Raw genomic sequence first — 13,166 nt, forward strand, 5'->3', positions numbered from 1 at the left:
TTAGCCAAGGGAATGGAATGTTTCCCACGATTACGTGTGTTGGACTTCCCTCACACAAATACCGTTTATCAATGATGCGGGCGTATTTCCTTAGCAACCGTATCTCGTTGAAAGACGCGGCCGTGGGTGGCGCAGCTGTGTCGGACGTTAAAAACTGACATTACAAGTTACATATGAACATCCAATGGACGCAGTGCGGACGCATTTCATCTAGTTTGAACCACACCGTGTAGTCCAATCTTTTGCCCAGTCTCTCGTTTCGCATGTTGTAGTGTGGTTTACCTAATTACAGCACGACTAAATATTTGGTCCGTGGAAGTTCTTTCCATGCTGTTTCGTTCTTTACGGTTATAAGCATTTGTAAACTCACTCACTCTCTCTCTCTCTCTCTCTCTCTCTCTCTCTCTCTCTCTCTCTCTCTAGAGAGAGACTTATTTAATTCTTTGACCACACGCAATGGTAATTATGCTTAACAGTTGGTCACGTTGATTAACTGTTGTGTGCCAGGCACACAACGGTTAATCATTGTGGCCAACTGTAAACAACTCCAAAACTATGTTTAGATCGAGTTGAAATAATGCAGGGACGTTCTAAATGATTTTTGGACAGTGCAAAGGGTTTAACAGTCATATATCATAAAATGATGTATTATGGAAGCTATTTACAGTAAACGTGTAGACAGGAGATTTATGTAAGATATTACATTTTTTTTTTTTTTTTTTAAATAGTGGACTCACAGATTCACTGCTCATCACCCAAATATTTTTTCCCCCAACAGGCTTGCACGAGTATGACCATGTTGTGATAGCAATTCAAGGAAATCCTAAATGATTTTTATCGTAATCATAATGATATCGTATTGATATATTGAAAATGTGTACCTTTTACTGTATTACCTCCTGTGATATATTTTTTGTTTTGATTAATATTTTACCCCTGTATCACGTTGTAGGGCTAGAATGTAGCTAAAATCGAGAGCGATGGTTTGTGAATATATAAATATACCCCTGGGAGCGAAGTAAAAGGAGATAAAGGAGGAATAAAGGAAAAGGAAGAAATATGGAGAGATTAAGAGCATAAGAAATTAAAGAAGCAGTGATTAAAGGCAGAGGAAAGTAATTAAGAAACGATTACACAGAGAGAGAGAGAGAGAGAGAGAGAGAGAGAGAGAGAGAGAGAGAGAGAAGATGTAAAATGAATTGTGTAAGCAGTTACTGACATTTCATATTTCTGAGCTGTATTGATCACCAGTATCTGCCTCTAACATCCATGAGTGGCGCCAACAGTCTGGCACATTTCCAGACATCGTAGAGGAAGTTTGCATCCGAGACGGCGGAGAATGAAAAGGATGACAGTTGTGCAAACCATTCGAAATGTGAACAAACAAACGTGATGGCAAAATAAACAAAGGAAAATACTTAATAAATTGGAACAGTGGATCCGATGATGATTTTGATTGTAGAGAATATTTTGGGGTAAAGATCATCCGTAATCTGTAGGTGAATTATAGAAGCTGTCATGCCCTAGTTTGTTATATCGAGGTCAGAGTTGCCAAATACGAATAGATTACATCGAGCATCATAAAGCTGTAAGCAATCTTGCCATTCAGCTAGATGAAACCGGGATTTTTGTTGTATGGATTCATTGGAACGACTTTCCTGGAGACAAGATTATGCGTTTTAATGGACTTACCCTTTGTGGGATGAAGGAATCTTACAAATTCCAAAGACAAACTCTATAACTCTCCGAATTTTATGGTGGAAGGAAAGAGCTCTCTGTGCTCACACGGCTTTGTATCATACAAATACTGTACAGTTCTTGTTATGTACGAATATTTTCTTTATTGTGTTAAGCAGACTGGAAGTGTCTTCTTTCATTTACTGCAAAATAAATGTTAAATTTGGAACAAAAGTAAATCATTAATGAACCTTTATTTTTCGCATGGATTCTTTTTATTAATTTTTCAGGAGTACTCTTAATTTTAAATTTTTCTGGTTATTCTTTAAGCATTGGTCTCAAAATATTCATCTGAGTCTAAAGTCTCTAGACAATATGAATATTGCTAGTTTTTTTATTAATGGGGAGAGAACTGCATGATGAAGGTCAATATTGCATAAATTACCTTATTTTTTACCAATAAACAATAATGTCTGAAATCCAGGTGTGAAAGTTCCTTCTCTTGACGCCCACGTATAGAATCCTTTGTCTTTCAATCGCTTCCAGTAAACAGAAAAGAAAGAATAAGAAGTAACTTTTAGACACCTGAAGCGAGGACGTGTGCCACTCGTTTGGAGAGGTCTGAGTTCGATTTCCGTCGAAGACTGGAGGAATTTGTAAGGTCTTCTTAAATCGAGGCTGTAGTTAGTCGATATCAGGCAAAGGGAGTAGAGTTTCCTCCCCATTAATTATGAAGGGTTTTTCAATCCAACAACAACATGCTTTGTTGTTTGTTATTTGGTTTTTAGGAGCATTAGCAACTAAGGCCATATTGCTCCGGGGATATGCGGTAGTCATTCCCTGACCTTTCCGCATCCTCCGTATTTGGTGGTAATGGGCTCGAAACCCGGTCTAATCAAGAAGTGTGTGCTACGCACTGCTGCTTCTTCCCACCTAGCTACGGAGGCGCCTACAACAACTTGCAAATCGGCCCGTGAAATACTTGTACCCACATATTGTACATGCGGATATGAGCGACAAGCTCCGGTATCGTTCAAATTATTTTAACAACACCGGATTCTACTACCCCCAGTTCAGACACTCTTCTTATATCTCTCTCTCTCTCTCTCTCTCTCTCTCTCTCTCTCTCTCTCTCTCTCTCTCTCTCTTTAAGCAATGTTCAGGTATTCTTAAAATTCTTCTCTCTCTCTCTCTCTCCAGTATCGTCCTATACAGTACAGGTAGTTCTCGACTTTACCAGTTAATTCGTTCCTAGAGCGCGTCCGTAAAGCGAAAACTCGTAAAGCGAGAATTTATTTCCCATAGAAATAATGTTAAAATAGGGGTTACGTTCTCAACAATGAAATTAGTTTATGTTTAAACAATGATTGATTTATCGAAAGAAATGAAAACAGCCTGTAAAATCAAGCAAATTATAATAATAGAGAAATTATTTACGACTAACAAATGTTAAAGAATGTTTATTCTTCGTCATCATCGACTAAATGCACACTCGTTGATCACTCATTATTGGCTCGGCACTCGTTGGTTTTTTGCACAAGGAGTCGTCTTCTTCAGAAATGTTTCAAGAGGCGTTTGTTTCCAAGATAATCTTCTCTTTTAATTATAAATTTCACGATTGCATGCATAAGCATTTTTAACGGAACGCACAAATTGCAACTAACACGATTTGCTCGGAATAACAAGTTTGCGAAGCTTAAAAATAGGAATGAAGAGAAGATTCTGAAAATTTATTTGTGTTTTTTATACGATTCAAGATTTCAGTAAAGGGAAAACACATTTCACCATAATAACGTAAAAAAAACCACAATTCTTGCTATCGGTATTTTCGCAAATGCAAGAAGATTGCATTTACTACCCGTTTATAATTGCTTCCAGTAACAGAAAAGCCCAATAAACTGGAAAGTCCAAATTGTTTTTATTGTTTTATGGTCGTGACCTCCAGAAATGTGCTTTAGAAAAATATCATGAAGGCGTTTAAAACTGATTCTTATAACGGAACATATGAAAACGATGAAAGTGTAGCGCATTTTAATGATTTGAATTGGTAACTAATACAATTTACAAATCACGCTCACAACCTTTTATATGGCCTTAAGGTCACGAGCGTGATCTTAATAATGACATTTTAGAGAGAGAGATAAATAGCTTAGTTATACAGCGAAAATATCAACTTCCGAGATCTTGAAACGAATTACAAAAAAAACCAACGCGTTATTGGGTTCACATTGCGATATTTTAACGATACGATGGTGTCTCTGGAACTGATTTAATATCGTAAAGCGGGATACACTTATTGCATAGCTACGCACGTGGTTTGGAATGCGGTATTTATGAATGTTTAACATTCATTTTTTGCAATTAATGTTCATATTTTCGATTTTGTTGATACTTGATACTTGGGGGAAAAAAAACTCGTAAAGCGAGAACTGCCTGTATATCCACTTCATACCTTGATAACAGTAAACATTCGTTATTTCTCCATATTTCTGATGCATTTGATCATGTTCATCTTGGTGTTCTCTTTAAACTTGCTACCTATGGTGTATGTTTCTTATTACTGAATATACTTTACCAGCCGGTTAGTAATTATTTATCTGTTGGTATGGCTTCAGTTCCTTTTATTGTATCACACGGCGTCTCCTTTAGGGTCTCTTCTGTTTATTTGAATGATTTGTCTTTCATCTAAAGGATAAATGATTTGCTTTCCAGATTTCAGTCTCCCGATATCAAGTGACAACTGCTTGCAGATGATCTGAAACCTTATAAAGTTAATAATCCATTCTTTGAGAGCTCACAACCTCAGTTTTATTTCGATTTTCTTTCTCTCCCTTTGACTTAATAAAAATAAAAAATATATATATTAAATAAATAAAATAAAATAATAATAAATAAATAAATAACATTCTTCTAAACCCTTCGAAGTTTTATCTCAAATTAAGAATAAAACTCTATAAACAGGTTAGCCTATACAATATGAACGTTGTTGAGATCAGCTCTAACATGTTACAAATTCTAACATGTTATAACAAATTATAACTTGATGAGAGTCACCGGTTGATGACTCTCATCAACCGGTGTAATACCACCACTTTGCTTATTGGAGGCTTGAAGTGGTGGAACCCATGTTTAGTCTCTAGAGCTAAGTTCCGGTCAATCCTTCCCCATCTCTTCCATCATGCAGTATGACTGATGACTTTTGACGTTATGATGAACATCATGGTGAGATCCAATCTTCCTTACATTTCGAGAGTAGAGCTCTAAAATGGTGTTCGCAGGCCGGCCGCTAGTTAGTATACCGGACCGAACCTATTGGTAACTCTCTAGGAGGCTTCCGGATCAGCTAGTGTATAATCTTGCTACCTCTACTCTGCCAGATAGTGACTGGAGGGAGTCCGAGTAGTGTGTATGCGCGGGTCATTGTCGAGGCCACGTTATGTCAAGGATCTGGGTATATTCTTACCATGTGTATGCCATATCCAGAAATTTCATTACTTCATACAGCCTGTCCCCCCTAATTTTTCTTACTATTGGATACACCATGAATTGTCAAACTAATAGAGTAAACTTATCTGCTAAAAGATCTAAACCTCCCAAACACTTCCTAGTTCATTTCACAAATATACGTTGTCTCAGTTATAATCTCAATGATGTTCATTTCCACTTGCAGTCTGCCAAACCTCATGTACTTTTTCTGACAGAATCTCAGTTATCGGTTTATTCAACTATTGCTCATCTCAGTTGCCCAAATTATTCGCTGTATGATTTCTTTCGCCTCAAAGGTGTACTTGTGCATATGTCCGTTCTGATATTAACTGTCAGAGACTTGGTAATTTGGAATCTCCACTTTTCGATTTTCTCTGGCTTAAAATCTCTCTACCTCATTGTGTCAAATTCATCTGTTGTCTTTACCGTTCTCCCAACTCCACTAATCACTTGGAGCTTTTTGACTTCCTGTATTTGCAACTTGACTTTCTCTAGTCCAACTTTCCTTACAGTGAGGTCATTTTTCTTGGTGATTTTAATGTTCACAACTCCAGCTGGCTTCGGTTTTCTAGTCACACCGTCCCGTCTGGTCGAGATGCTGAGGCTTTTGCAATTACTAATGACCTCGCAAAGATTGTTCATTTACTTACCAGAATACCGGACAATCCTAACCGTACAGTCAACACGCTTGATCTATTTCTCACAAACAACCCTTCTAAGTACACGGTCGAAGTGAATGGTCCTTTAGGCACCTCAGATCATAACTTGGTGATTGTCTCTTCTCCAATGGAGCCTTTATCTCATGGCTATTCCCAACCTCCTGTTGTTTGGCATTTCAAGAATGCAAAATGGGATGACAGGGGACCTGCATTGGCGGATCGATTTTCCCACTCTTTAGCAAATGTTTTGCTGTTCTGGGCCCATATAAGAACAGCATATTAAAGAATCGGCAAACTGTTGCGACAAGTAAATATTTAGTAAACACTGCATTATTGAACGTATAAGTGAATCTCTTGATGAATCCAAGAACCTTATACGTCTTCTTAAAAGCTTCCAAAATAGGAGGAACGAAAGAGGCATTGGAGGAATACACCCCTAATTCCTCATGATAGGATTTATGTGTAATGAATTGATTTTTAATTTCGTAAGGATGAAAGATCTTTTTATTTCTAGAATCCGCATAGGTTTCCACAGTGCATTTTGATACGTTTGAGAGAGAGGTTATTGTCGCAAGCCCATTGTTGAGTGTCTGGTTGAGTAAAGTGCACTGCAGCCTGGGGGGGAAACAGCTACGTAGAGCTTAATATCATCTGCATAAGACAGTAGTTTATGGATGTCTCAAAATATGTGGTTATATCATTGATATTTATATTAAATAATAATGGGCTCAGGGCGGAGCCTTAAGGGACACCCTTCATTAAAGAAAAGATATTGGAAACAGCATCGTTGACAGAAACTTGATACAGCTTATCGTGCATATAGCTCTGAAGTCAGATAAGTAGTTCTACAAGAAAATTCTGTATATTCTGTTTGAAGCCAATATCACTCCACAACTTCGTCTCCAATTCTCTGCTTATCAAACTGAATTCTTAGGCATGTAAGTGACTACACTTACTACATTTAGAGGCTACATTTTTAGCCTCCGGCCAGCTTTCAGAATAGTATCAGGGGGACCTTATCATACAGTGGGGTGGCGACAAAATGAATACAATATTACTGGAACCTTTTTATGTAGCAGTATAGAGAGGTGGCATTTTTTTTTTTTTTTTTTTTTTGTTTGACGCGGCCCTGGCTAAGCTAACACGTGAAAGGCATTGTTAACATACAGCAGGAGTGGCCTACTTAATTTGTGATGCGATCTACGTTTTTCCTTCAAAATGTGCTGCGATCTACCATCTCAAAAATTACATTGCACAAGATGCACAAATCGTGGGATGACTATATTTAAAATCGTGATCGACCGAAATTAAATCCGCGATCGACTCGTTGGCCACCCCTGATATACAGTATCAGATTTCATCGGATTAGCAAAAAATTTTCACAAAAGGTATTCCATAATTTAAAGAACGGGAAATGATTTGAACTTCAACTTTTTGGTACTCAGTGGCAGCCCAGAGGGACATTTATGTAGAAATGTTATCTAGATACTTTTTTAATAACTAGATCGCTTCAGTTATTCTTTTAGAATCAGAAAAGTACAGTGTAATAGCAATAGTATTTCTCTAAAATGTTAACAATCGGTTCGGTAGAACCGGTGAGAACCGGCTGGGAGATACCTCTGGAAAGCTTTGTAGCATCCCGCATTACTCAAACTTGAGTAACGGATTTTTACTATAAATGAGAATTCCAATGGTAAGTAAGTGGGCGGAACAGGTAAACGATGATGGGCCTACAAGGTTTCTTATCGTCGTATGCGGAAGTACAGGCATTATTACAATTGCGATAACCTTATAAGTCCATAACACTTTCAGAACACCTTTTGTACTGAAAGTGTTATCGAATTTTTGAGTGTGTAGCATGAATGGGGCGGAACAGTGTTAAGTGTACACTTCGGCTGAATATATACAATAATGGATTTTCTCAAGAGAGAAAAATGAATACTGAAGTACAAAAGAATTTTGGTTAGTTTATGCTGTACAGTAAATGAGATTTGGCGGACCACAAGGAATTTTCTTCAGTTATTTTCACCAGTTAATGAAGTGTTTCATCGAGGACTTTATATACACTACATCACATTTAGTCTTTATATTAAATAAAATGGCTCGCTTTTTCATAGATTTCATTTAAAAAGCTTTGACTTATTTGTTGGAAAAAGAAAATAACTAAAATTACTTGCTTGTCTTATTATTTTGGAAGAAAAGGAGCAATTTGAAGAACCCCCTCCTCACCTTTCGTATGCGCTATTTAAGTGAGTATGGATTGACAACCTCAGCTAACTTTAAGCATTTTTTCATTATTTAAGTTAAATGTAAAGATACAAATCTTTAGTATTTAAATCTAAAAATGGAAGCGATTCATTTATACATCACATGTGCGGCTTACCTCCCATTGCTGTTCTTCATCCTGGAACTGCTGATCGTAGTTGTCGTCATTCATACTGGAAGGTTTTCAGTGCATTTTTGTGCATGACGAAATATTTAAGTATCCTTACCCACCTACTCTCTATTTAACCGTTTGTTTAATTAAGACAGTTTAAAGTCACTCTTCTTGTTGTACTCAATTTAATTTTGGTGGAGGCTACTAAAGATACACACGTGTTCACATCTTAAAACGCAATAAAATTTCCCACACAACTGTCTTGACGCCGATAACGACCTCTTGCGCAACTTTTAGCAAAGCTGCGTCACATCTACGAAAGAGCCGGCGAACCGAAAACTTGTACCAATGGGCGTCTCCATCCAATGTAATTTCTTTCGTGTTAAAAAAAAGAAAAAAAAAAAACACGCACAGAAGACGCGTGCGCACATAATTATTGATAATTAAGGGAAAACAAGCAAATAAAGAGCCGGAGTGAAATAGTTGTCTATAAGAACCAACTTTCAACTGCAGTTTACATTGTCAACGAAAGAGATTGATTTAAGGCGGAAGTATTGCCGCCTTTGTTCATACGATATTTAAAATTGGCATTTTTCTAAGATTTTTTTCTTCTTCTTAACTCTTAAGTATTCAGGTATTTTTAGCCTTCGATTATTTGCCCCTTCCTCTCTCACACACACCGCACCCACTGATAGCGCAAGAGTTATGTAATAATTGGATGCTATCATCAGTCGCCCGTAGCGCGCTACTCTTCTGCAGATAATACGTATTATTGGCTATTTGATAATTTGTCACCAATTTTAATGCCTTCATCTACGTTTAGTACACTAAACGTACTCTCACCTCTGGGAAGTTTTTCTTTTCCTTTTTTTTTTTTTTTTTTTACTATTTGCGCAATTGTCTTATCCAAACCGGTCCTGTACCTTATATGGTACAGGACCGGTTTGGATAAGGGACAGGTTTGGACAGGTTTATTACATTTAGTTTTTACTAATTCTTCCACGTCGTAAACTCTTCTAGTAGATGATACAACACGCAGAACCCGTAATACGTTTTCAGTTTTATTTTAATTATTATAAATATAGCAGGTTACAATAAGTTATATGCCAATTATTGTTATTATAAACATAATTATAATAGAAATTATAATAAATATTGAAAGGGTCCTCTTTCCAAACGTAAGCACAAACTCTTTATATCATCTTCTCACTCTTAATACTCATTTCTCTGATGAGGCTTGACTTAGTGTTTAAATAGTTATCGTTGAAATTTCTAATTCACTATTGACTTTTAATTCTTCCGATGTGTGAAGCTTGTTAGAATATAGCACCCCTTTTGACTGGTCCGAAAGATAAAAATTATGGATGTTCAGTTATGAACACCACTGTGCCTGGAAAAAAAATGACGTGCTACCTTTGTTTTAAACGAACTACTGGTTAGTGACTGAAAGCTAACATAGGACAGCAACAACTGTTGAACATCTGGTGATGACCAGTGCTGCTACTGTATCAGTTAGAATCGATTCCTTAAAGTTGTCAATGATAAATTAACACGTACAATTTGAATTGCATGAAAAGTGAATTACCCTGTACAAATTTCTTCTGTACTGATCATACTGTAATCACTTTACGTTTCTTGTGGATGTTTAACTTCTAGATCGGTGTTTTAAGAAAGCTGATGGAATGCTTCAGCTTCTTTTCACCTTTGTGTTAAATGGCTTATAAGTTTAAAACCTGCCCTGTACATCCTCGTCAAGAATTTACAGTGATTGTCAAAGTTTGCTGAAATCTGAAGTTTGGCAGGATGGGCAACGACCAGTATTATTAGTATTAGCCAAATAGTGCAAGGAATCCACGGGCTTTTGATGCACCGGCCAAAAAAAAAAAAAAAAGAAGATGCGAAACAACAAATTATACACTTCTCTCCTCATGAAGGTCAACGATCCAGAAATCCAAAGAGACTGACATGTTGAATTTCTTAAACCTGTCAGCCTCAGCTACCCACGGAGGCAACTTGTTTCAGTAATCGACGACTCGCTTGCTAAAAGAGAAAACTTCTACAATCTAGTCTAAACCTCTTTCCCTGCAATTTGAATTTATGGCCTCTCATTCTAGAATTCATTATAAGAGTGAAAATTCCTCCTTCATTCATTTCACTAACCTCCCTCTCAGAGTCTTATAAATCTCAGTCAGGTCCCCTTTGAGGTGCCTGGGTGCCAAGCTCTGAAGCTCACATAATCAGTCTTCCCTCGTACGGTTGCCCTTTTGCCCATCTCACTATACGAGTTTGCCGTCTTTGGGCCCTTTCAAGAAGCTCAGTGTCATTTTTCAGATGTCTCCATACTTGGACACAGTATTTAAAATGCCGTCTTACAATTGCCTTTTACAGTGGATTATGACCTTCCTATCTCTACAGGATAATGGTCGATAAATCATCAATAGGATACCATGGGCTTTCCTGGCCGCCTGTTTACACTACTCCGAAAATTTCATATCTTTCCATACTGTAACTTCCAGATCCCTTTCTTCCTCTGCTTTTTTCATTCATCCCCACCAAGTGTATGTGGTAGATGACTTCCATCAACCGGTGAAATACCACCACTTTGCTTATTGGAGGCTTGAAGTGGTGAAACCCATGTTTAGTCTCTAGAGCAAAGTTTCCGGCATCCCCCTCCTCCCATACTTCTCCTTCAACCAATGCACGGTACTAAGTACTATAGATTTTGATACCTTTCGTGTTTGGGGTTTTCATTAAAAAAAAAAAAAATAAAAAAAAAAAATAATATATTTTAGGGTTGCTGTTCCCCAAGTGCAAGGCCCTTCATTTTGCTGCATTAAAACTTAGCTGCCACCAGAACGGATCACGCTGCTTCAATATGACGTGGTCCTACCTTCTGAACAAGCTCACATCTTACGGACTGCCATCCTTTTTTTGCAGTTGGGTAGCCAGTTTTCTTTCCGGCCACTCGCTGCAGGTGATGGCAGAATGTTTCTCAGCCAGTCCTGGCTGAGAAACTGTACTAAAGTGTATTAGGGGTTCCTCCATCTCCGTGTTGCTTTCATTGTTGGTGTACCAGTTCGTTGGGAAGGCCAGAGATTTAAAAATGTATGGATAATGTACATTGGGTTTCAAAGAAAGTGCATCACCTAGAAATTTCAAATTTCTAATCCTTTTTCGCGATGGTATGTTACTTTAATGACTAGCATCACAAATAAAATTATAAACAAAAGATATTTATTAATAGCTAAGGCAAAGCTAAGTAATATTTGACAGGTGCTCTCAAAATATTCCAAAATGAGCATTTGCAACCTTTATACAACAGTTTTGCTAAACGTGACAATTATGGCTGAAATGTTATCAGAAGCCCTCAGTTTGCTTCAGCTTATCATTTTAAATGGAAAACAAAATGAAAAGTTCACCAGGTGCAAACTGATATTTAGTTGAACCGCCTCTGGCCTTGATGACAGCAACGCACCGTCGAGGCGTTGACAAGATCAATTTCTGAAGATAATTAACTGATAGTTCGTGGTTCCAAACACGAATTATGGCTCCCTGAAGTTCACGAAGGGTCTTTGGTTGCTTTCTGGCAACTGCAGATTCCACACAATGCCAACAGTTCTTTATAGTATTCAGGTCTGGGTTGTTTCCTGGCCAGCTAGCAGTTGTAATGGACCGTTCTTCCAACCATTTTTTCACCTGTAACAAATGTAAACACACTACTGTAAACACACGAACCTCTAATGCAGAAATGAAGCTAAAGTAAAGTGCCTACTTACGCTTTTCGCCCGATGACAAGGAGCAGAATCGGCCTGAAAGATGCAGTTACTTGGCAGGTTGAAATGGTCTCTAATGGTTGGCAGCAATTTTCCTTTCAGTATAGCCAGGTATCCATTGGCATTTACGGAACCTTTTATAAACTGCAGGTGACCTACTCCGTAATACGAAATGCACCCCCATGTCATTTGGATGGTAGGGAATTTCACTGTAGACACCATACAGTCTGGATGGTATTCTTCACCAAGTCTATGGCGAATCGTTTGTCTCCCATCATCACGGGCGTCCATTTGACATGCTCCTTACACCAAATTAATCGGGCCATTTTCATTTTTTGTGGGAGGAGAGACTTCTTCTTTCGACGACGGGCTACAAGTCCATTTTTGAAGAGGAGGCTTCTGACTGTTACTGCACTTGCTACCACTCCTGTATGTTCTTCCCATTCTCTTTTCAGCTTAGACGAAGAAGCTTTACGGTTTTTAAGGCATAAGCCCTTCAAAACGCGGTCCTGTTTTGGCGTAGAGACTGGTTTGCGTCCGGTTCCTTTTTCCCTATCAGCCGAACCAGTTTTCTTGAGTTTAGAAAGAAATCTACTCACTGTCGACTGATTACAAGACACTCTATAAGTAATATGACAGGAAGAACATCCTCACGTAAAGCAACTATAGCACTCTTTCTTGCTGGCGTCAACTGCTTGTAATTCGTCATCCTGACACAAGCAAGGAATGACTGCAACTCTAGCAGAGCGTGCTTATATAGCTGAAAGTAACAGCTGATGCGATATTACGTCATCTACGCGTGTCAATCTTATCTGATGCAATCTCTAAGAAATATTGCCATATACTTACGTTATTCGGACCACAATTACAATTTTAAGGGGTGATGCACTTTCTTTTAACACCAGTGTATATGTGTAATGTTGTGTATCGTCGTTCATCTGGCCGTTTAGCCGCTAGACCCCCCCCCCTGCTGGGCCTAGCGGCTAAACGGCCTCCATGAGGCGAAGTGTAACCTGTTGCCTACACTTCGCCTCATGGAGGCAGACCACTACTTTGCTTATTGGAGGCTTGAAGTGGTGAAACCCATGTTTAGTCTCTAGAGCAAAGTTTCCAGCATCTCCTTCCTCCCATACTTCTCCTTCAACCCTAACCCAAGCACGGTACTAAGTACTATAGATTCTAATACCTCTCGTG

The 13,166-nt window shown here is 38.2% G+C and overlaps 1 protein-coding gene across 1 annotated transcript in view; it reads right to left on the minus strand.

Annotated features, from left to right (window-relative positions):
* LOC150090729 (fibroblast growth factor 1-like) overlaps positions 1 to 8,414 on the minus strand; it is a 29,489-nt gene extending 21,075 nt beyond the window's left edge. Inside the window, exon 1 of the mRNA XM_090379740.1 lies at positions 8,206 to 8,414. Within this exon, the coding sequence (XP_090235866.1) occupies positions 8,206 to 8,259 (54 nt within the window). The 5' untranslated portion in view covers positions 8,260 to 8,414. The remainder of the gene's footprint in view (positions 1 to 8,205) is intronic.
* Positions 8,415 to 13,166: the final 4,752 nt, after the last annotated feature.

This window comes from Mastigoproctus giganteus, chromosome 1 (assembly GCF_048544385.1).
Source record: "Mastigoproctus giganteus isolate SK-2022 chromosome 1, ASM4854438v1, whole genome shotgun sequence".
Taxonomy (NCBI): domain Eukaryota; kingdom Metazoa; phylum Arthropoda; class Arachnida; order Uropygi; family Thelyphonidae; genus Mastigoproctus; species Mastigoproctus giganteus.